General features: G+C 38.7%; 1 protein-coding gene across 2 annotated transcripts in view; it reads right to left on the bottom strand.

Moving 5' to 3' along the window:
- The window catches only part of FMN2 (formin 2), a 358,232-nt gene that overhangs the window by 47,232 nt on the left and 286,072 nt on the right, over positions 1–24,928 (bottom strand). For both annotated transcript variants that reach the window (XM_065919853.1, XM_065919854.1), the window contains one exon: positions 10,857–10,908. In XM_065919853.1, the coding sequence (XP_065775925.1) occupies positions 10,857–10,908 (52 nt within the window). The remainder of the gene's footprint in view (positions 1–10,856; positions 10,909–24,928) is intronic.

Here is a 24,928-nt window from a genome sequence, read left to right as displayed (position 1 = left end):
CAGTCCTGCGTGTTAATTGGAAGGACTGATGCTGAAGCTGAAACTGCAATACTTTGGCCACCTGATGCAAAGAACGGACATTTTGGAAAAGACCCTGATTCTGGGAAAGATTGAAGGTGGGAGGAGAAGGGGAGGACAGAGGATGAGATGGTTTGATGGCATCACCAACTCAATGGACATGAGTTTGAGCAAGCTCTGGGAGTTGGTGATGGACAGGGAAGCCTGGTGGGCTGCGGTCCAAGGGGTCACAAAGAGTCAGACACAACTGCGCAACTGAATTGAACTGAAATGATTCAAAGTGCCCTAGAAATTTTTCCTATTGCATTTTTAGCAGCAATAAATTTACTACACATGGGAGGACAAGATTATGGAGTAGAAGGACTTGAGCTCATTTCCTCTTATGAGGACACCAGAATCACTGAATAACTATCAATAAAAAGACTTGAGTCTATCAAAAAAAGTATTCTGCATCCAAAGACATAAAGAAGAAACCCAATTAGATAGTTGGAGGGGTGCATTCGTGATATGATCAAGTCCCATACCACTTGGGTGGCTGGCTCAGAGACTGGAGAATAATTAAATGGCAGATATTCTCCCGCAGGAGTGAGAATTCTGAGCCCCCTGTCAGGGTCCTCAGCCTGAGAAACTGGCATTCAATAGAGGAGCGCCCAGATCATCTGGGTTGATGGCCAAACAGGGCTGGGGTGCGGGAGGTGCACAGGAGTGTGGTAAACAGAAGTTCTACGCTTGGGGAGGGTGCACACAAGGACTCAAATGCACCAGGACCCATGACAAAAGGACTGATTTATACGGCCTGGGTCAGATCTACTTGCTGGGCTTAGAGGGTTTCCTGGTGGGTAGGGGTGGCTCTGGCTCACTGTGGGAACAAGGACACTGGCAGTGGAAATATTCACCAGCATGAGCTCTCCTGGAGGCTGTCATTTTGGTACCAAGACCTGCCTCCACTCAACAGTCTTCAGTGTCTAGAGCTGGAATGCCTCAGGCTACACAACCAACAAGGTGGGCACATAGACCCATCCGTAAGCAAGTAGGCTATCTAAAGTCATCCTGAGCCCACAGCCACTTATAAACACACCCCTTCACATGGCCCTACCCACCAGAGGACAAGACCCTGCTCTCTCCACCAGTGGGCAGACACTAGTCCTTCCTACCAGAAAGCCTACACAAGCTTTTCAACCAGCCTCAATCACCAGGAGGCAGACAGAAGCAAGAAAACTATGATCTAGCAGCCTGCACATGAGTTTGAATAGGCTCTGGGAGTTGGTGATGGACAGGGAAGCCTGGCATGCTGCAGTCCATGGGGTCACAAAGAGTTGGAAATGACTGAGCAACTAAACTGAACTGAACTGAGCAACCTGCAGACTGAGTCCCCGAATGTAGATCAGAACCTACCCTGGGACCAGCTGATCCCTGGCCCTTGTGACAAGAGAGGAGTGCACTGCTGGGACACATAGGACACCCCCTACAGAGGGCCATGTCTCCCAGGTTGAGAAATAAAACTAACTTTCCACATACATAAAAATAAAAATAGAAATTTAGATAAAATGAGACAGCAGAGGAATATGTTCCAGAAGAAGGAACAAGATAAAACCCAAGAAGAACAACTATGTGAAGTGGAGTTAGGCAACTTACATGAGAAAGACTTCAGAGTAATGATTATAAAGATGATATAAAAGCTTTGGAAAAGAATGGATGCACAGAGTGAGAAGTAACAAGAATTTTTAAAAAGAAAGAGTTATAAAATATAAAGAACAATCAAATGGAGTTGAAGAGTAAAATAATTGAAATGAAAAAATACACTAGAAGGAATCAATAGCAGAATAAATGAGGTAGAAGAACTTACAGTGGACTGGAAGAGAGTAGTGGAAATCACTGCCATGGAACAAAATAAAGGAAAAAGAACAAAAACAGTTTAATATACCTCTGGAACAGTATCAGATATACCAACATTTGCCCTATGGGGGCCCAGAAGGAGGAGAGAGAGAAAGAGAGACACAGAGAGGGCCTGAGACGATTTATGGAGAGATAATAGCAGAAAACTTCCCTATAATGAAAACAAAAGAGTCACCCAAGTCCAGGAAGCACAGAGTCCCAGATAGGATAAACTGAAGGAGGAACACAATGAGACACAGAATAATCAAACTGACAAAAATTAAGACAGAGAAAATTAAAAGCAATAAGAGAAATGCAATGCATGAGTCAAGTGCTCGGGCCTGGTGGGCTGGGAAGATCCAGAGGAATCAGGTGGAGAGGGAGGTGGGAGGGGGGATTGGGATGTGGAATACGTGTAACTCTATGGCTGATTCATATCAATGTATGACAAAACCCACTGAAAAATAAAAAAAAAATTAAAAAAAAAAGAGAAATGCAACAAATAAAATACAAGGGAATCCCCATAGATTATCAGCTGATTCCTCATCAGAAACTGCAGGCCAGAAGGGAATGCCAGGATATATTTAAAATGATTAAAGGGAAAAACCTATAAGCAAGAAAACCCTACCCAACAACATTCTCATTCAGATTTGATGACGAAATTAACTGATTTACAGACAAGCAAAAGGTAAGTCAGTACCATGAGACAAGCTTTGCAACAAATGCTAAAGAAATTTCTCTAAGTAGAAAAGAAAAAGCCACAACAAGAAGCAAGAAAATAACAAAATGGGGAAGTTTACTGGTAAAGGCAAACATATAGCAAAGACGGGAAATCATCTCTACACATGTATGATATCTAACCCAGTAATTGTGAAAGGAGGACAGTACAAATGCAAGATATTTGAAACACATTTCAATACACACAAAAAGAAAAAGGAATCCAAACCTAATACTAAAGATAGTCATCAAGAGAACTAGAGAATAGAAGAGAACAAAAGAGAAAGGGAAGAAAAAAGACCTACAAAAACAAATCCAAAACAATTAAGAAAATGATAATAGGAATATACATATTGATAATTACTTAAATGTAATGGGTTAAATGCTCCAACCAAAAGACACAGACTGGTTGAATGGATACAAAAGCAAGACCTGTATGCATGCTGTCCACAAGAGATCCACTTCAGATCTAGGGACACATAGAGACTGAAAGTGAGAGGATGGAAAAAAGTATTCTATGTAAATAAAAACAAAAAGAAAGCTAGAGTAGCAATACTAAAAGCAGACAATGGACGTTAAAATGCTGTTACAAGAGACAAAGGAGGCACTGTGTAATCATCAAGGGATCAGTCCAAGAAGAAGATATAACAATTGTAACTATATATGCATCCAATAGAGGAGCATCTCAATAAGACAAATGTTAGCAAGACAGAAAAAGAGAAATCAAGAGTAACACAACAGTGGGAGATTTGAACAGCTCACTTATATCAATAGACAGATCATCCAGACAGAAAATCAATAAGGAAACACAGGCCTTAAATGACACATTAGACCAGATGGACTTAACTGACATATATATATATACACATACATGCATACATACATACATATGTGTGTGTGTGTGTGTGCGCGTGTGTGTATAATCATTTCATCTGAAAGCAGCAGAATACACATTCTTCTCAAGTGTGTATGGAACATTCTCACATGCTGGGATTGATCACATTCTGGACCACGAGGTGAATCTCAGTAAACTTAAGACAATTAGAATCATATAAAGCATCTTTTTTAATCACAACCCTGTGAGATTAGAAATAAGCTACATGAGCTTCCTTGCAGCTCAGTAGCAAAAAATCCACCTGCCAATACAAGAGACATGGGTTTGATCCCTGGTCTAGGAAAATCCCACGTGCCCTGTAGTAAATAAGACTGTGGGCCACAACTATCTGAGCTTGCACTCCAGAACCCACAAGCAGCAACTACTGAGCCTGCATGTCACAACTACTGAGGCCCACATACCCTAGAACCTCTGCTCTGCAACAAGAGAAGCCACCACAATGAGAAGCCCATGTATCACGACTAGAGAGTAGCCTCCACTCACCCAACTAGAGAAAAGCTCACGTAGCAATGAAGACCCAGAACAGCCAAAAATAAATAAATAGTAAAAAAGAAATAAACTAAAGAACTGCAAAAACTTCAAACATGTGGAGGCTAAACAATATGATAATAAACAACCAATGGATCACTCAAGAAATCAAAGAGGAAATAAAAAAATACCTAGAGATAAATGAAAATTAAAACACGAGATCGAAACCCCATGGGACACAGCAAAAGCAGTTCTAGGAGGGAAGTTTATTAACAATACAATCATACCCCAGGAAACAAGGAAAATCTTAAACATACATCCTAACCTTACACCTGAAGCAATCAGAGAAAGAAGAACAAACAAAACACAAAGTTGGTATAAGGAAAGAAACCATACATACCAGAGCAGAAATAAATGAAACAGAGACTAAGGAAACAAAAGAAAGGATCAATGAAACTAAAAGCTGGTTCTTTGTAAAGATAAACTAAGTTAGAACCTTTAGCCAGACTCATTAAGAAAAGAAGTGAGAGGGCCTAAATCAATAAAATTAGAAATGCAAAAGGAAAAGTTAAAACTGACACCACATAAAGGACCATAAATACTACTACAAGCAACTGTATGCCAGTAAAATGGACAGTCTGGAAGAAATGAACAAATTCTTAGAAAGACACAGTCTCCCAAGATGAAACCAGGAAGAAACAGAAAATATGAACAGACCAATTACAACTGCTGAAATTGAATCAGTAATTTAAAAACTCCCATCAAATGAAAGTCCAGGACCAGATGACTTCACAAGTGAGTTCTGCAAAATATTTAGAGAAGAGTTAACACTTTTGCTTCTGAATATATTCCCCAAAATTGCAGAGGAAGGAACACTTTCAAACTACTTTTATAAGGTCACCATCACCCTGATATCAAAACCAGGAAAAGATACCACAGAAAAAGAAAATTACAAGCCCATATAACTGATGAATGGGGGCTTCCCTGGAGGCCCAGTGGAAAAGAACCTGCCTTCCAGTGCAGCAGATGTGGGTTTGATCCCTGGGTCAGGAAGATCCCCTGGAAAGAAAATGGCATCCCACTCCAGAGTTCTTGCCTGGAAAGTCCCATGGACAGAGGATCCTGGTGGGCTATAGTCCATGGGGTCACACAAGTCATGAGGACATGATTTAGAGACTAAAAAGCAACCACATAACTGAGGAACATAGATGCAAAAATCCTCAACAAAATACTAGCATATCAAATCCATACATTAAAAGGACCATGCACCATGATCAAGTGAGATTTATCCCAAGGATGCAAGGAGTTTTCAATATTTACAAATCAATCAATGATTGATCACCACATCAACAAAGTGAATTGATGTGACTGGACACCACACCAACAAACTAAAGAAGAAAAACCATATGACCATCACAATAGATACAGAAAAAAGCTTTTGACAAAATCCACAACCATTTATGATGGAAACTATCTAGAAAGTGGACACAGAGGAAACCTACCTCAACATAGTAAAGGCCATATACAACCAACCCACTGCAAACATTACTCTCAATGGTGAAAAACTGAAAGCATTTTCTCTCAGATCAGGAATAAGACAAGGATGTCCACTCTCACCACTATTATTCAACATAGTTTTGGAAGTCCTCACCATAGGAATTGGAAAAGAAAAAAATCCAAATTGGAAAAGAAGTAAAATTGTCATTGTTTGCAGATGACATGATATTATACATAGAAAATCCTACAAATGCTACCAGAAAACTACTAAAGCTCATCAGTGAATTTGATAAAGTCTCAGGGCTTCCCTGGTAGCTCAGATAGTAAAGAATCTATCTGCCTGCAGGTCAGGCAGATGTCCCATGGACAGAGGATCCTGGTAGGCTACAGTCCATGGGGTCACAAAGGTTGGGCAGCATTGAGTGACTAGCACACACATACAGGGTACAAAATCAACACACAGAAATCTGCTGCATTTCTACACAGTAACAACCAAAGATCAGAAAGAAAAATTAAGGAAATAATCTCATTTACCATCACATCAAAAAGAATAAAACACCTCAGAATAAACCTACCTAAGGAGACAAAAGACCTATATTCTAAAAAAGTGTAAGACACTGCTGAAAGAAATCAAAGATGACACAAACAGATGGAAAGTTTTACCCTGTGCTTGGATTGCAAGAATCAATATTGTCAAAATGACTTTACCACCAAGGCAATCTATAGATTCAATGTAATCCCTATCAAATTACCAACAGCATTTTGCTCAAAACTATAACAAAAATTAAGGAAACACAAAAGACCCCAAATAGCCAAAGAAGCTTGAGAGAAAAGAACAGAGCTGGAGAAATCAGGCTCCCTGGGTTCAGAATATATTACAAAGTTATGATAACCAAGGCGGGATGGGACTGGCACAAAGCAGACACATAACTCCATGGAACAGAATAGAGAGCCCAGGAAGAAACCCGCATAATTACGGTCACTTAGTCGACAACAAAGGAGGCAGGAATACTCAATGGAGAAAAGACGGCCTCTTTAATGAGCGATACTAGGAAAACTGGACAGCTACATGTAAAAGAACAAAATCACAGCAATCTCCTACACCATATAAAAGATGAACTCAAAATTGATTAAAGGCCTAAATGTAATACCACAGGGAGACACAGGCAGTACACTTTCACATAAATTATAGCAATGCATTTTTGGATCAGTCTCCTAAAGCAAAGGAAAACAAAGCAAAAATAAAGAAATGGGACCTAACAAATTTAAATTCACAGCAAAGGAAATGATAAACAAAATGAAAAGACAACTTACAGAACTGAAGAAAACAGTTGCAAAAAGTGTGACTGACAAGGGATTAATCTCCAAAACATACAAAGAACTATGCAGCTGAATATCAAAAAACAAAACAAATCACCCAGTCAAAGAATGGGCAGATCTAAATAGATGTTTCTCCAAAGACCCCATATAGATGGCCAAAAGGCACATGAAAAGAGGCCCCACATTTTTAATTATTAGAGAAATACAAATCAAAACTATAATGAGATATCACTTCACACCAGTCAGAATGGTGTACAAATAGCAAATGCTGGAGAGAATGTGGAGAAAAGGGAACCCTCCTACAATGTTGGTGGGAATGTAAATCGGTACAGCCACTATGGAAAACAATATGGGCATTCCCTAACAAACTAAAAATAGAGCTACTATATTATCCTGCAATTCACTCCTGGGCATATATCCAGTGAAAACTATTGTTTGAAAATATATATGTACTCCAATGTTCATTGCAACACTGTTTAAAATAGCCAAGACAAGGAAGCAAGCTAATTGTCTGAATGGATAAGGAAGATGTAGTATGTACGTGTGTGTGTATATATATATATATATATATATATATATATATATATATATAATGGAATAGTACTCAAACACGAAAAATAATTAAATAATGCCTTTTGGAGCAACATAGATATACCTAGAGATTATCATACTAAGTTACATAAGACAGAAAAATATATGATATTGCTTATATATGAAATCTAATAAAAATGATACAAATGGACTTATATACAAAACAGAAATAGATTTACAGATAGAGAAAACAAGCTTATGGTTACCAAAGGAGAAAGCTGTGGGGAGTCAGAAATTAGGAGTTTGGGAATAACATATACGCACTACTATGTAGAAAAAAATAACCGACAAAGACCTACTGTATAGGACAGGGAACTATACTTAATATTTTATAATAACCCATAAGGGAAAATAATCTGAAAAAAGATATATGTATAACTGAATCACTTTGCTGTACACCTAAAACTAACACAACTTTGTAAATCAACTATACTTTAATTTAAAAAGAGTAAAAAAATAAAAGAAAATCTTCTATTTTTGTATTTCAAAATCACTGTCACCATAAAGTATGGTTTTTACCCATGGAGTTTAAAAAAAAGAAATTCTAAGATAATTTTTAAGCTAGCCATAATTTATAAATAAGGACCACTGAATGTAAGCAGTTAGTTTTATAACTCTCATTCTCATTATTTTTAAACATAGATATAAAGGAATGGCCACTTATTAGACAAATCTAGAATTGCTACATTCTCTACCTGTGAGTTGATACAGATAGTGAGTAATCATGTTTGGTCTGGTGATATTTTGCCATAACTGAAGAAAGCTGTGGATGGTAATTAAGAAGAAATAAAACAGAGGCTGAAATTAACACATTCAGTTGGGTTGCACCTAATGGAACAGAATTCTGGTGAAGTCCTGTAAGACAAAGTGACCTCTTGGCTCACCACTGAAATCATCTGAAGATGAGAGCATGCTTATCCAACGTGTATTTGGATTTGGGGTGTGTGGTTCACGACTCATCTGCTCAGTTGTCTTACTTTCTGGGAGAACTGAAGAGTTCCGTCAAACAATTTATCTAAAAGTTATATAATAATTCTGTACACAACAAAATAGGAACTTGAAGTCCCACTTCTCAGATTGATAGCAAAATTGTATGAATAAAAAGACAAAATTATCACATAATACTGTTATGGTAAGAAATGGAACATAAAAATGATTTAATTTGCTTTAAAAGCTTACTAACCATTTCTTAGTTAGAAATACTAACCATTTGACTACTTTTATTTAGCTAGGGAATCATAAAATGACCTGAAAAAATAATATTCCACCTCAGAAAAGAATCCTAACTAGTTTGTTGAGGAGAGTTCACTATCCATTTTAAAATGAATAAGAGTCAAGGCTTTTTACTTTCTAAGTAGTCAAATATAAACACAAATGAATAAGATTCCCTCCAAAGCAAGCTGAAAACAAGTTTGTGCAGTTTACAACACATTTTCATGTGAATATGCTTTTCTAGTAAGATCTCTTACTGTTCACACTTGAAAAAATTATGCATGCTGCAAAAACCAAGGTATTCCATCTCTACAACCCTGGATGGTGGAGGAAGGCTAAGGAATCTGGTCTAGGCACATGGTGTGGTTTCCCAGGTGCCATTCAAGATGGACCGTCAGGGCCCTGGCACCTCACTGGCCACCTTCCTTCATAGCAACCTTGGTGGGAATATGCAACAATACATATCCTCAAAACCTTTGGGGACCTTCTCTTTTGGTGTAGAAAAGATGCCCGGGACATTTATAGCCCAACTCACAGTCTATAAATGACTCTCAACTTGTTCTAGAAATTATACCACATACATCTCCCACCAATTTGTCACTTGGTCTCTGGTGAGGTGCAAAGTAAAACTAAATGTCTTGTTATAAGAACACCACTGCCCCAATACAGGGTCAACTGCAGAGGATAATCAGGAACGCCAGCTCAGCTGTGATGACGGACTAAAATCATGGTGGAGGGAGAACTGTTTATAAAATGAAGTCAGGCAGCCACTATTGTGAGCAAATTCCTTAAAATCAATCTCTCTCTCTCTCTCTGGGGAACTGTGGAAAATTCTTAAAGAGATGAGAATACCAGAACACCTTACCTGCCTCCTGAGAAATCTGTATGCAGGTCAAGAAGCAACAGTTACAACTGGACATAGAACAACAGACTGGTTCCAAATTGGGAAAGGAGTATGTCAAGGTTGTATACTGTCACCCTGCTTACTTGACTTATATGCAGAGTACATCATGTGAAATGCCGGGCTGAATGAAGCACAAACTGGAATTAAGATTGCCAGGAGAAATATCAATAACATCAGATATACAGATGACACCGTTACGGCAGAAAGCAAAGAGGAACTGAAGAGCCCTCTTGATGAAAGTGAAAGAGGAGAGTGATAAAGCTGGCTTAAAACTCAACATTCAAAAAAAGATTATGGCATTCAGTCCCATCACTTCACGGCAAATAGATGGGGAAACAGTGGAAACAGTGATAGACTTTCTTTTGGGAGCTCCAAAATCACTGCAGATGGTGACTGCAGCCATGAAATTAAAAGACACTTGCTTCTTGGAAGAAAAGCTATGACCAACGTAGACAGTATATTAAAAAGCAGAGACATTACTTTGCCAACAAAGGCCCACCTAGTCAAAGCTATGGTTTTTCCAGTAGTCATGTATGGATGTGAGAGTTGGACTATAAAGAAAGCTGAGCGCCAAAGAATTGATGCTTTTGAACTGTGGTGTTGGAGAAGACTTCTGAGAGTCCCTTGGACTGAAAGGAGATCCAACTTGTCCATACTAAAGGAGATCAGTTCTGAATATTCATTGGAAGTATTGATGCTGAAGCTGAAACTCCAATACTTTGGCCACCTGAGGCTAAGAACGGACTCTTTGGAAAAGACCCTGATGCTGGGAAAGATTGAAGGCGGGAGGAGAAGGGGAGGACGGTTGGATGGTATCAGTGACTCGATGGACATGAGTTTAAGTAAACTCCGGGAGTTGGTGATGGACAGGGAAGCTTGGAGTGCTGCAGTCCATGTGGTCACAAAGAGTCAGACACGACTGAGCGACTGAACTGAACTGATGATGGCAAACCTCTACTGTGAGAGCAAGGGTCAGGCAAGGGGAACTCAGGGGGCCCACTTGAGCTCTGCTTTTGCACATGGAAACTCAGGTCCTATAACCAAACCCTTCACACTTTTTCTTGAAATAGTTTCCTGCTGTCTTCCTTTCTGCTGTATTTCCACAGTCCTAAAAGCTTTTCTAAAGAGAAGGTGCTAATAAGTTATCTAGTCACAATAATTTGATATAACAGGTTTATATATCATCCAGAATTATAAAAATAAAAGTCAGAAATTCAATGTATAATTAAAGTACACTGTTAGTTTCTTTTATGCTTGAAAATAAAAACTGAGCTAATGATTGACTCCTTGAGATGAAGCATATTAAGTGGTTTATAAGTCTACTCTGAGAACAAATATTAAAGGAAAATAATTTCTCACCACTTGTGAGTCTCTGTCAGTGAGTTCTCCTCTGCTTCTTGGTCAATTTTAGCTAAAAATACAAGAAAAGAAATAGATGAAATATGATAAATGGTTATAACCATCTCAAACAAAATATATCAAATAATATGAAATATATTTTAACACATTAATGCTAATGTACTCCACCAAAAGTTTATTTTATTTTTTAAAAATTTTATTGGAACATAATCATAGAATTTTATTTTAAATTTATGAATAGATATGATTGAATAGGTTATATTTAATTTTCATTAAGTTAATACTACTTTCTAAGTAATTTCTTTAAATTAGTCACATTATCCTGAGAAAATAAAATACCAGATAACTTGATATTCACATCAAATTTGTCTGTCAAGGATTTAAATTCCAATAATTAGTTGAAAACAATTCTCTCAAGCAAAGGTCCGAAAACCAAGTAAAAACCTAAATAGAAAAGATATGTAATGATCTTTACGAGTGCTCTCCACATCAGATCACAATTGAGTAGATCCAGAGCTGACTTCTATGCAGACATAAGATAAAATACTAATATTTTCTCCTAACTTCAAGTGATGACATGACAGTGCACCCACTGATTCGCTACTCGATTTGTCTAGAAATAAAGAATGGTAGCTGGACACAAACCCAAAGACCAAATGTGGGAAAGGGATTACATCACTATTTTTAAAGTGCTTAAAATAACACAGAAACTCCCATCACACAAAGTATGTATGGCAATAACTTTCACTGGCCAGTAAGCATTCTAGGAATTTATGTATTACTTTATATACATACACACATATTTGGCACAAAAGTTTAAAAAATACTCCCACTTCTTACAATGCTTTTAATAATATTTTTAGTCTATTCCACTAGATCTCAAAATCTAGTTGTAACCCACTAAATTCATTTCATTCTTCACTAATTATCTGGGACACACAGTTTGAAAATCACTGAGCCACTGAACAAAATATTTTTAAAAATCAAAGAAAAAAACCACCCTGGAGCTAGTAAAAGAAGTTGTCTTTTCATAATCATTTCCTTTGGGGGCACACTTGCAGCCATTTGGAAAAATTAAAAGACAGAAAGGAGCAGGGCAAAATGGTTATAAATATTGGAACTGGGCGTGAAATCAAACCTGTGGCCACTTGGGAAATGTCAGTGACTGCATCACGACGTAAACAGTTGCCAGCTTGGGCTGCTGTTTCACAACCTCAAGACAGTGTTTGTTTGAAGGTCTGCACGCATCTGCAAAGCCACTGTGGACTGTTATGCAGGCCCTCTGCAGGACTGCCTGAATTTTTTTTTCCCCATTTATTTTTATTAGTTGGAGGGTAATTACTTTACAATATTGTAGTGGTTTTTGCCATACATTGCAATCCTGGGAGATGGTAGCAGAGGTATGTTTCCCCTTTCCCTTTTGATTTTTTTAGAATGCTTACATAAAGCTACAGGTCAATCATTAACCATATTACGAAACAGGATAGATGTTCCATGACTTCACTTTGAAAAGCCTCCAGTGTTAACATATTTTCTTAACAAAATCTGCTTTGGGCTGCTGTAACAAAATGGTTTGTTTCCAGAAGTAATTCTAGAACCACAGAAAAGTTTAAGAGAAAACAACAAAGCAACACAATGCATAACACTTTCAGGAAGGACGTTCTTCCAACGGCCCTTGCATCATTTTTTCTTTTGTAAATATAGAATTTAAGACTGAGAAAGGAAGAAACTTTTTGACTGTTCTAGATGCACCAAGTAAATGATTTATGAAATTTAAAACACCCTAGAATGAGACTCCAGTGATGTGTATTCTATTCTGATTCTGCCTCTGAAATTAGCTTTGTAATCTTAGGCTTCCCTGGTGGCTCAGATGGTAAAGAGCCTCCTTGCAATACAGGAGAAAGAAAGTGAAAGTCGCTCAGTCGTGTCTGACTCTTTGTGACCCCATGGACTATATGGTCCATGGGATTTTCCAGTCAGAAGACTGGAGTGAGTAGCCATTCCTTCTCTAGGGGATCTTTCCAACCCAGGGTTCGAACCCAGATCTCCCACACTGCAGGTGAATTCTTTACCTGCTAAGTCCCCAGGGAAGCCCTGGGTTCAATCCCTGGGTCGGGAAGATCCCCTGGAGAAGGATATGCAATCCACTCCAATATTCTTGCCTGGAAAATCCCACAGATGGAGAAGCCTGGCAGGCTACAGTTCAAGGGGTCACAAAGAGTTGGACATGACTAGGTGACTAACAACACAGAATCTTAGGCAAATAGATTAATCTGTTAACATATACAAAATATTTAGTATAGTGCCCCCAATAATTAGTAGGGGCTACATAAAAATTCTTTGAAAATGTTGGATTTCAAGCTCTTGAAATCCTAAAGTAATACAGTACATAATAACGTTTAACTGAATACACCAACTGCTATTGTATCATGCTTCAACATTGTATGCAGATAAAGAAAACAGACACTTAACAGCTTTTTACATAATATAAGCTCCTAACTAGTTGTGAGTGGAATGAAGTGAGTTTCAGTTATTCATAATGATTCCTTGTGATGTATGCTAAAACAGATTTGGCTTCATTGTATGAGCAAGTTTTACTGAATAAACACTTCAGTTCAATATGGCAGAAGAATGATTTTTACTAAAGGAATAAAACAAAAATAGGCTCTCTGTCCAAACCTAATAGCCATATTACAACCATAAAACCAAATTGGGATAGCAGGAAATACTTTAAATTACTCTGTTTTCCATTTTTTAAAACATGATTTTGAAGCTAAAAGGAGTTGTTTTCTCTGCTGTAATCAGCTTTGATTAAGTCCTATGAGAGATGATTCTTTTGTAGGGCAATCTTAGAAATAACAAACTTGGGACTTTCCTGTTGGTCCAGTGGTTAAGAATCCACCCTGCAATGAAGGGACATGGGTTCAATCCTTGGTCAGGGAACTAAGATCCCACAGGCCACAACTAAGACGCAACACAACCAAAAAGAAAAGAAAAAAGAAAGAAAGAAAAAATTTTCTGGAAACTTAGGATGCAATTCGGATTTCTGGAGACACTGAGCTACCATTTCTCAACACACTGCTTGCAGAAAAACACCATCAACATTTTGTTATCACAATCTTTTAAACACACTTATGATGTTAAATTGGGCTTCCCAGGTGATGTGAGTGGTAAAGAACCTGCTTGCCAATGCAGAACACGTAATAGACGTGGGTTCGGTCCCTAGAGGAGGGCATGGAAACTCAATCCAGTATTCTTGCCTGGAGAATCCCACGGAGAGAGGAGCCTGGTGGGCTATAGTCCATAGGGTCACAAAGAGTCTAACGTGACTGAAGTGACTTAGCAGGGACATACAAGATGTAAACTTAGTGACAAATGCTGGATGTATTTCTTTAGTTTGTGAGGATGAAACCAATCAAACTAAAATAAAATGTTACTAAGGTAGTAAAAATTAAGGTATTTTTTAGATAACTCTGCCATTCATTTAGGGAGCACTTAAATTAATTACATGCATTAACCAAAATCTTAGACCAACTGTGTGTTTTATTAGGTTGCTGCTGCTGCTGCTAAGTCACTTCAGTTGTGTCCGACTCTGTGTGACCCCATAGACGGCAGCCCACCAGGCTCCTCTGTCCCTGGGATTCTCCAGGCAAGAATACTGAAGTGGGTTGCCTTTGCCTTCTCCAATGCATACATGCATGCTAAGTCGCTTCAGTTGTATTCGACTCTGTGAGAACCTATGGACAGCAGCCCACCAGGCTCCTCTGTCTACAGGATTCTCTAGGCAAGAATACTGGAGGGGATAATTGCAGTTTCAGACCATGAATTTTAAATTATTATAACTAGGCTCAAATACATCTTTATTAATCAAAATAGGAACCATTACAATCAACACATTTTTGCCAATGAGAAATAAGTTTGTTTATTCTTGAAGCATAAAAATCTGTGCTGTGGGATTTGATGAGCTCTTGGAAAGCATTTTCTAAATCCTGCTGGTTGTGGAAACATTTTCCCTGCAAAAAGCTGTCAAGATGCTTGAAGAAGTGAAAGTTGGTTGGTGAGATGTCAGGTGAATATGGCAGGTGGGACAAAACTTCACAGTTCAATTTATTCAAATTTTGAAGCATTGGTTGTACAACATGTGGTCAGGAATTGTCATGGAGAAGAATTAGGCCCTTTCTGTGGACCAATGCCAGCTGTGGGCACTGCAGTTTTAGGAGCATCTCATTGATTTGCTGAGCATACTTCTCAGATGTAATAGTTTTGCCAGGATTCAAAAAGCTGTACTGGATCAGACTGGTTCAGTTCAGTTCAGTCACTCAGTTGTGTCCGACTCTGCAACCCCATGGACTGCAGCACGCCAGGCCTCCCTGTCCATCACCAACTCCCGGAGTTTACTCAAACTCATGTCCATCGAGTCAATGATGCCATCTAACCATCTCATCCTCTGTCCTCCCCTTCTCCTCTAGTCTTCAATCTTTCCCAGCATCAGGGTCTTTTCCAATGAGTCATGTCCATCTCTTTGTGACTCTGTGGACTGCAGCATGCAAGGGTCTTCTCTCTTTCACTATCTCCTGGAGTTTGCTCAAATTTGTGTCCATTGAGTTGGTGATGCTAGCTAACTAATTTATCCTCTGCCATCCCCTTCTCCTCCTGCCCTCAATCTCTCCCAGCATCAGGGTCTTCTCCAATGAGTTGGCTCTTCACATCAGGTGGCCAAAGCATTGGAGCTTCAGTTGCAGCAACAGTCCTTCCAAAGAATATTCAGGACTGATTTCCTTTCAGATTGACTGGTTTGATCTCTTTGCAGTCCAAGGGACTCTCAAAAATCTTCTCCAGTACCATAATTCAAAAGCATCAATTCTTTGACACTCAGCCTTCTTAATGATCCAAATATCATATTGGTACATGACTATTGGAAAATCCATAGCTTGGACTATATGGACCTTTGTGGGGAAGTGATGTCTTTCTTTTTTAATATGCTGTTTAGGTTTGTCATAACTTTCCTTCCAAGAAGCAAGCATCTTTTAAATTTCATGGCTGCAGTCACTGTCAGCAGTGATCTTTCATTATTAGTATATAGGAATGCAAGAGACTTCTGTGTATTAATTTTGTAACTTGCAACTTTACCAAATTCATTGATGAGCTCTGGTTTTCTGGAAGCATCATTAGGATTTTCTATGTATAGTATCATGTCTTGGAGCCCATGAAAATAAAATCTGTCACTGTTTCCATTTTTTCCTCTTCTATCTGCCATGAAGTGATGGGACCAGATGTCATGATCCTGGTTTTCTGAATGTTGAGTTTCAAGCCAGCTTTTTCACTCTCCTCTTTCACCTTCATCAAGAGGCTCTTTAGTTCCTCTTCATTTTCTGCCATTTGAGTGGTTCAGTTCAGTTCAGTCACTCAATCGTGTCCGACTCTTTGCGACCCCATGAATCGCAGCACGCCAGGCCTTCCTGTCCATCAGCAACTCCCGGAGTTTACTCAAACTCACATCCATCGAGTCAGTGATGTCATCCAGCCATCTCATCCTCTGTCGCCCCCTTCTCTTCCTGCCCCCAATCCCTCCCAGCATCAGGGTCTTTTCCAATGAGTCAACTCTTCGCATGAAGAGTATTGGAGTTTCAGCCTCAGAATTAGTCTTTCCACTGAACACCCAGAACTGATCTCCCTTAGGATGGACTGGTTGGATCTCCTTGCAGTCCAAGGGACTCTCAAGATTCTTCTCCAACACCACAGTTCAAATGCATTGATTTTTCAGTGCTCAGCTTTCTTCACAGTCCAACTCTTACATCCATACATGACCACTGGCAAAACCATAGCCTTGACTAGACGGACCTTTGTTGGCAAAGTAATGTCTCTGCTTTTTAATATGCTGTCTATGTTGGTCATAACTTTCCTTCCAAGGAGTAAGCGTCTTTTAATTTCATGGCTGCAGTCACCATCTGCAGTGATTTTTGGAGTAAAAAAAAAAAAAAATAAACAAAGTCTGACACTGCTTCCACTGTTTCCCCATCTATTTGCCATGAAGTTATGGGACCAGATGCCATCTTAGTTTTCTGAATGTTGAGCTTTAAGCCAACTTTTTCACTCTCCTCGTACTGCATATCTGAGGCTGTTGATGTTTCTCCCAGCAATTTTGACTCCAGCTTGTGATTCATCGAGCCCAGCATTTCACATGTATACACACTTGCCCTTATTTATGTTATACATACATAACCTTTCAAAGGTGATCCTCGTTATTCATGGATTCTGTATTTGTGAGGTTGCCAACTCATTAAAATTGATTTTAATTCCAAAGTAAATAACTGCAGTGCTCTTATAGTTACTTGCAGTTGTATGCAGAACATTGAAAGGTCTGAGTCACCAGGCACATGTTCCTGGTTAAGGCTGAATACAGTGTGGCTCTGCTTTATTCCAAGTCTCATACTGTACAAGTGTCCTTTTCTCAGCCTACTGGGACATAGTTTGGCATCTTTTTACCCCCTCTTTTTCTGGTAATCTCTCTTTTTAAACAGTCCACAAGCATGGAGGTGCAGAGCTATCTAGTGCCCTAAACCTGAGGAGGCTATGGTGTGCCTTATGGAGAAAATACATGTGTTGGGTAAGCTTCACTCAGGGGCTGTCAGACTTGGTTGTGAGTTTGATATTAAGGAATTAGCAGTATAGTAAAGAAGATGTATTCAAACATGAACACACATAATGCAAGATTGTACTTTGGCTGCTTGATGAAATGAGACCAAAATGTGACAAGAGGCTTGAAGAACTGTATACTGCTAGGAACAGTGGTCTAGTACTCACTAATTCAGTGTTTGTGGCAACCTTGTAGAACATAATTATGCCAAATAATGAGAATATACTTATCTTGTGTTATAAATGAAATGAATTTAAGATATGCAAAATTATATGTATGTGTGCATACATATGTACATAAATATGCTATGTTTCTATTATATATAAAATAAGCTATATGTAATATAAAGTACCTAAAAATACATACAGTAATTTTTTAAATTTCATAATAAAAGTGAAAAAGGAAAAGAAGTAAAATGTCACTGTTTGCAGATGACACGATACTATACATAGAAACTCCTAATGATGTTGCCATAAAACCAGAGCTCATCAATGAAAATGGTAAAGTTGCAAGCTACAAAATTAAAACACAGAAATCTCTTGCATTCCTACTCACTAATAGTGAAAGATCACAAAGAGAAATTAAGGAAACAATCTCATTTACCATCACATCAAAAAGAATAAAATATCTAAAAACAAACGTACCCAAGGAGGCAAAAGACTTGTCCTTCAAAAACTATAAGATACTGATGAAAGAAATCAAAGATGACACAAACAGATGGAGAGATATACCATGCTCTTGGATTGGAAGAATCAATGTTGTCAAAATGACCACACCACCCAAAGTAATCTAAAGATTCAATACAATCCCTATGAACTATAGCATTTTTCACAGAATTAGAAGAAAAGAATTTATGATTTGTATGGAAACATGAAAGACTCTGAACAGCCAGAGCAATATTGAGAAAGAAAAATGGAGCTGGAGGCATCAGGCTCCCTGACATCAGACTATACTACAAAGCTACAGTCATTAAAACAGGGTGGTATTGGCACAAAAACAGAAATATAGATCAATGGAACAGGATAGAAAGTCGAGATAAACCCACGCAACTATGGTCACCTAATCTATGACAAAAGAGGCAAGAACATACAATGGAAAAAAGACAGTCTCTTCTATAGGTGGTGCTAGGAAAGCTGGACAGTTACATGTAAAATAATGACAGCAGAATACTCCCTAATACCATACACAAAAATCAACTCAAAATGGATCGAAAACCTAGATGTAGGTCTTGTTTCCTTAATTTCTCTTTGTGATCTTTAACTATTAGTGAGTAGGAATGTAAGAGATTTCTGTGTTTTAATTTTGTAGATATATGTATAACTGATTCACTTAGCTGTATAGCAGAAACTAACATAACATCGGAAATCAACTGCACTTAAAGCTGCATAAATAAAGTTAAAAAAATGATGCACAAGTATCTGGAGGTTACCAATTAGTTTTCTAACAATGCACAAAAATAAAATTATCACACATGTTGGTATATATCAGAGAAGGCTAACTGTAGTTATTTCAATTAAACAGTAAAGTCAAATGCTCATGTATCACTTATACTTGTCCAACAATAACTTTTAAAGTCATTGCAGAGTTGCAGTCTATTTTCTCACTTCCCTTCAATATAAAAACCTCAGAGGACTGGTTTCTGTCTATACCAATCCAAGAGAAATGTTTCATTCAGGAACAAGTGCCACTATTATCATTCCCCACTTCTGAACTATCCCTCACTCTGGCTTCCCTTACAATAGCTTCTCTCATGATCTTTCCACCTGTCTGACTACTAACACCTGTTGGGGATTCTCCTGTTCATCCTGTAAATGTATTCTCCTCCAGAATTCTACCTTAGAATCTATTTTCTTGTCTTCCTAGGTGATCACATGCACTAGAGAATCACTTGGCTTGTGATGTGCAATCCTGCATCTTGGCTCCTCTCCCACATCTACTGCATACAGACACCTGCTTACCCATGTGTCCACCTAAGGTGATTATACTACCCATTCAAAACTTTTCCAAGATTTCTTTTCTCTATCTCAGTGACTCACCCAGCCATTGAAACCTGAAATCTGGACATCCATCGCCTTTATGTTCATTTGGTCAGCAAGTGATTTCTGTTCTATGTTATTAATATCCCTCAAATATATCCTGTCTCCAGCACTGTGACTATTCCCCCACAACCTGTTACAGGCCCCCTTGCCTCTCTAACAGTGTAACCAAACAATCTTCGAAGTGGCCTCCTGCCTCCAAGTCTGGGCAACCTCCACGTAGATGGTCCCTAAGCTGTCAGTGTCAGTTAGTCAGTCAGTTCAGTCGCTCAGTCATGTCCGACTCTTTGTGACCCCATGAATCGCAGCACGCCAGGCCTCCCTGTCCATCACCAACTCCCGGAGTTTACTCAAACTCATGTCCATCGAGTCGGTGATGCCATCCAACCATCTCATCCTCTGTCGTCCCCTTCTCCTCCTGCCCCCCAATCCCTCCCAGCATCAGGGTCTTTTCCAATGAGTCAACTCTTCACATGAGGTGGCCAAAGTATTGGAGTTTCAGCCTCAGCATCAGTCCTTCCAATGAACACCCAGGACTGATCTCCTTTAGGATGGACTGGTTGGATCTCCTTGCAGTCCGAGGGACTCTCAAGAGTCTTCTCCAATACCACAGTTCAAAAGCATCAATTTTTCGGCACTCAGCTTTCTTCACAGTCCAACTCTCACATCCATACATGACTGGCAGTCTGTGTACCCTCTCTTAAATCTTTAAGTCTCTGCTCCCCCAAATTCAAGGCAAAGCCTAAGGTCCTCAGCCAGGTTTGCAGACTCAGTGATGGGTGGGCGTGGGAGAAGCTTTATAACAGAGTCTGTTTTCTCACCAGAGTATGTTGTGGTTCAGTTGCTAAATCATGTCTGACTCTTTGCGAACCCATGAACTGCAATTTCCTGGAGTTTGCTCAAACTCATGTCCATTGAGTGGGTGATGCCATCCAACTATCTCATCCTCTGTTGCCTCCTTCTCCTCCTGCCCTCGATCTTTATGGTCTTTACTCTGCCTTCCTTATGGCTCAGCTCTCACATCTGTACATGACTACTGGAATAACCATAGCTTAGACTATAGGGACCTTTGTTGGCAAAGTGATGTCTCAGTTTTCTAATACGATGTCTCAGTTCAGTTCAGCCAGTCATATCCAACTCTTTGCAACCCCATGGACTGCAGTATGCCAGACCTCCCTGTCCACCACCAACTCCTGGAGTTTACTCAAACTTATGTCCATCAAATTGGTGATGCCATCCAACCATCTCATCCTCTGCCATCCCCTTCTCCTTCTGCCTTCAATCTTTCCCAGCATCAGGGTCTTTTTCAATGAGTCAGTTCTTCACATCATGTGGCTAAAGTATTGGAGCTTCAGCTTAAGCATAAGTCCGTCCAATGGATATTCAGGATTGATTTCCTTTAGGATTGACTGGCTGGATCTCCTTGCAGTCCAAGGGACTCTCAAGACTCTTCTCCAACTCCACAGTCCAAAAGCATCAACTCTTCAGTGCTCAGTTTTTTGTTCTGTGTTTCTTTTTTCATGGTCCAACTCTCACATCCATACATGACTATTGCAAAAACTACAGCTCTGACTAGACAGACCTTTGTTGGCAAAGTAATGTCTCTGCTTTTTAATATGCTGTCTACATTGGTCACAGCCAAGCATCGTTTAATTTCATGGCTGCAGTCAAAATCGGCAGTGATTTTGAAGCCCAAGAAAATGAAGTCTGTCACTGTTTCCATTGTTTCCCCATCTATTTGCCATGAAGTGATGAGACTGCATGCCATGATCTTCGTTTTTTGAATGTTGAGTTTTAAGCCAGCTTTTTCACTCTCCTCTTTCACTTTCATCAATAGGCTCTTCAGTTCCTCTTCGCTTTCTGCCATAAGGGTGGTGTCATCTGCATATCTGATGTTATTGATATTTCTCCCGGAAATCTTGATTCCAGCTTCTGCTTCAGCTAGCCTAGCATTTCACATGATGTACTCTGCATATAAGTCAAATAAGCAGGGTGACAATATATAGCCTTGAGGTACTCCTTTCCCAATTTGGAACCAGTCCATTTTTCCATGTCTGGTGGATGTCTAGGTTTGTCATAAGCTTTTTTTTCCAAGGAGCAAGCGTATTTTAATTTTGTGGCTGCAGTCACCATCTGCAGTGATTTTGGAGCCCAGGAAAATAAAAGCTGTCACTCTTTCCATTTTTTCCCCATCTATTTGCCATGAAGTGATGGAACTGAATGTCATGATCTTAGTTTTTTGAATGTTGATGAAGTGAGATTATCATTAGAGCAATAGGTAAGTGAACAGGAAGATTGTAGAGGTTCAAGAGAAGACAGAAACAAATCTCAGAAACTGAGAAAACTAACTTTGCAAGGGAAATATTATAGTATTGCTAAGAAGTGAATTCCAGCAGCAGGTCTCTGGCATGACTAAGGTGACAGCAGTTAGTATTGTATAAGGACAGCCACCCTGTCAAGAAACAAACGTTGAGCTACCTTGGTGTGAATATTGGCTTAATGAGGGTTGTCGGGCTTTTGTCTGGTGAGCAGGATGGTGTATACTATACTCCGGGCATTTTTCGAGGTGTAGGGACACAGCAAGAAGCAGAGCAAAGTGCTCTCTTAATGGACCTTACACTGTTTGGGGACAAAAAATGATGCAATCTCAGAGAATGGTTAAATGTCACAAGGAATGTAAAACTGGGGGGGGGGGGCGGTATGTGTGCTCAGAACACTATTTGTATAATAAATAATTGAATATTATTTATTCATGCTACATAAGGGATGGCACTTAGGTGGCACCATTACAATCAATATCTGCTTTATGGCAGCAGGACTCAACTCTCTAAATGTGTCTATTTCAGAGCAGAGGTAAGGGACACCCCCAAAGAGGTGTTTAAGTAAAGGCCATGAAGTTTTGTCTTGAGTAGAACTGAAAAGATGGGGAGTGCAAATGGGGGTGGATCAATGGATAACTGGACCAGGTGGACTCAGAGGCTCTTTGAGTATGCTTAAGAGAGGTCTCTATTATACTGTGAGAGCTAATGCAATTAAAATGTTTGGTTAGCACTGGATATAGGCTCTTGGGTTGTCTGAGAGAGACTTTAGCTTTAGAAAATGAAGCACATTGAAAAGCCTTTGATGGACTATTAAAAAAAAAGAATATACCCATGTAAAGTAACCTGAGCACATAGGCTAATATAAGAAAATGGTTTTATTACTGAAGAAGGCCTAATTATAAACAAAGTTTTGGCATATATAATGGAACACATTTTTAGTGTATAGATTTAATTTTAGAATTTTGTCCTGATAACTAGAAAAATATGGAATCCAAAATTGGCCATCTTCTTAGAGAACTGTATTTTGAAATTCATTTTTTCACTATATGTCATTGAACACAGGCTCATGAGCAATCATGTTTAAAGCTAGACTTTTGTTTTCTTCCACATTTTAGACACATTTGATCTATGTAAGTTTTTCCTAAGGATTTGCTGTTGTCATCTTCCGGATAACATACAATGTAATGCCTGCTAAGACATAAACATTTTCTTATTCACTGCTGTGACTCAGTACCCCAAAGAATGTTTGGGCAAACAGGTGTTCAAAAATTTTTTAAAATCATAGAACACGTGAAGAGAACCAGAGAAGAAATAAAAGGTTAACTGAAGGTGCTTGACGAAGAGACATGAAGAAAAGAGTCACATAAATAATTAGGACTGAAAGTGAAAGTCACTCAGTCATGTCTGACTCTGTGACCCCATGGGACTGTACAGTCCATGGCCACAATACTCCAGGCCAGAATACTGGAGGGGGCAGCCGTTCTCTTCTCCAGAGGATCTTACCAACCCAGGGATGGAACCAGGTCTCCCACATTGCAGGCAGATTCTTTACCAGCTGACCACTAGGGAAGCCCAAAAGTGAAAGTGAAAGTCACTCAGTCATGTCCAACTCAATGAGGAGTAACCTAATGGTAATAAGGTGAAGTATTTCACACCTATAAGGATAAAAAGGTATTATTTTTACAAGAGTCATTGTTTCTTTGATCGTGAAGTCATGGAGAAGCAGAATTACTAACACCTGAATTTCATAATAAAGGAGATACAATACAGAAGACCAGTAAAACATGAATTGATACCTATCCATTTAGTCTGAAGGGATATGGTCTCCACCCAAGTGAACTACTGGGCAAATTCTGAGGGTCTCACACAACCTTGGAATCATCATAATGATTTTGAAAGATTAGATATGGCTGATCATGTATGATTTATAAGCACAATTTCTAAATTCTACCTGGGTCGCAAAAACACAATTTTGCTCTTCATTAAACAAAATGAAGTCAAAAGAAAAATTCAGCACTTGGTCTACAAAATACAGATTCAGAATATTATATAATATAATCACATATAATGTGACCAACTATATGAATCACACACTGATTAATGTTTTAGATGTGAAATCTAGCAAATTGTTTGACTTCTTTTTTAATGAGTTATAGAGTTAAGGACTCCTTTTTACCCATAAGCAAAAAAGAATATTCCATAAAATCACAAGCTCTTGATCCTAAAGGCCCACTGGACGAAAAACCAAGATTTACTTTCTTTCACCATTAAGTGTGGAGTGAGCGGACAGGATCCTACAGAACATGGATTTCAGTCAAGGACTATTTAGGAATCAGTGAGCAGATGTTCTAGTCTCAGCTATGAGGCCCTGAGGATATGAAAATGACAACCACTTTGATATATGATGGACCAAACTTCTGTTTCTAAGATCACAATTAATTTAAATGATTAAATGGTATTGTCTCATTTAAAAAAGAGCTGTGCTTAATGTTTAATCAAATTCCAGTATAACTCATTCACTATGTTATCACCATTACAGCCACCTGAACAACATGTAAAATGACAGAAGATGAAGCCAGTCTTCAGAGCACTGCGTGGCTTCAGTCTCAGGCCACATCAGTCTCTGGAGAATTCCTGAACTAGGAGAGCCTCCCCAGAGCACAGCTTCATACAGATCTGATCTTCAGAAGATATGCAATATTCCAAAGCAGAAATGTGTGGAGTAGTGAGTCCTTTGATATAATCATGTTTCAAGGATTTCAAACAGCAATAGATTAATACATTTCTCCTAATAAATTTTTTTTTGTTCCTTTAATACTGCTTGAAATTTTGCACTGCTGCTTATTTCATAGGAATATAGGAAGAATCAAGAACATAATATTTATAAAGTGTTTATGGTCCTTGGGGAAAAGGTGTTAAATATCCAGGATTATTTATTATACATCCTATAAAAATAGAATATGATGTTTTAAAGATCAGAAAATCGTCAATGCACTTTGTTTTGTAGCACAATGTTTTGATAAAGGAAATACCAAGTTGAACTGAAGCTGTATGTGTAGATAAAACTTTAAAGAATAT

This window comes from Muntiacus reevesi, chromosome 2 (genome assembly GCF_963930625.1).
Source record: "Muntiacus reevesi chromosome 2, mMunRee1.1, whole genome shotgun sequence".
NCBI classification, from domain to species: Eukaryota; Metazoa; Chordata; class Mammalia; order Artiodactyla; family Cervidae; genus Muntiacus; species Muntiacus reevesi.
Note: the sequence above shows the minus strand (reverse complement) of the source record. Positions and strands in the feature narration are given on the sequence as shown.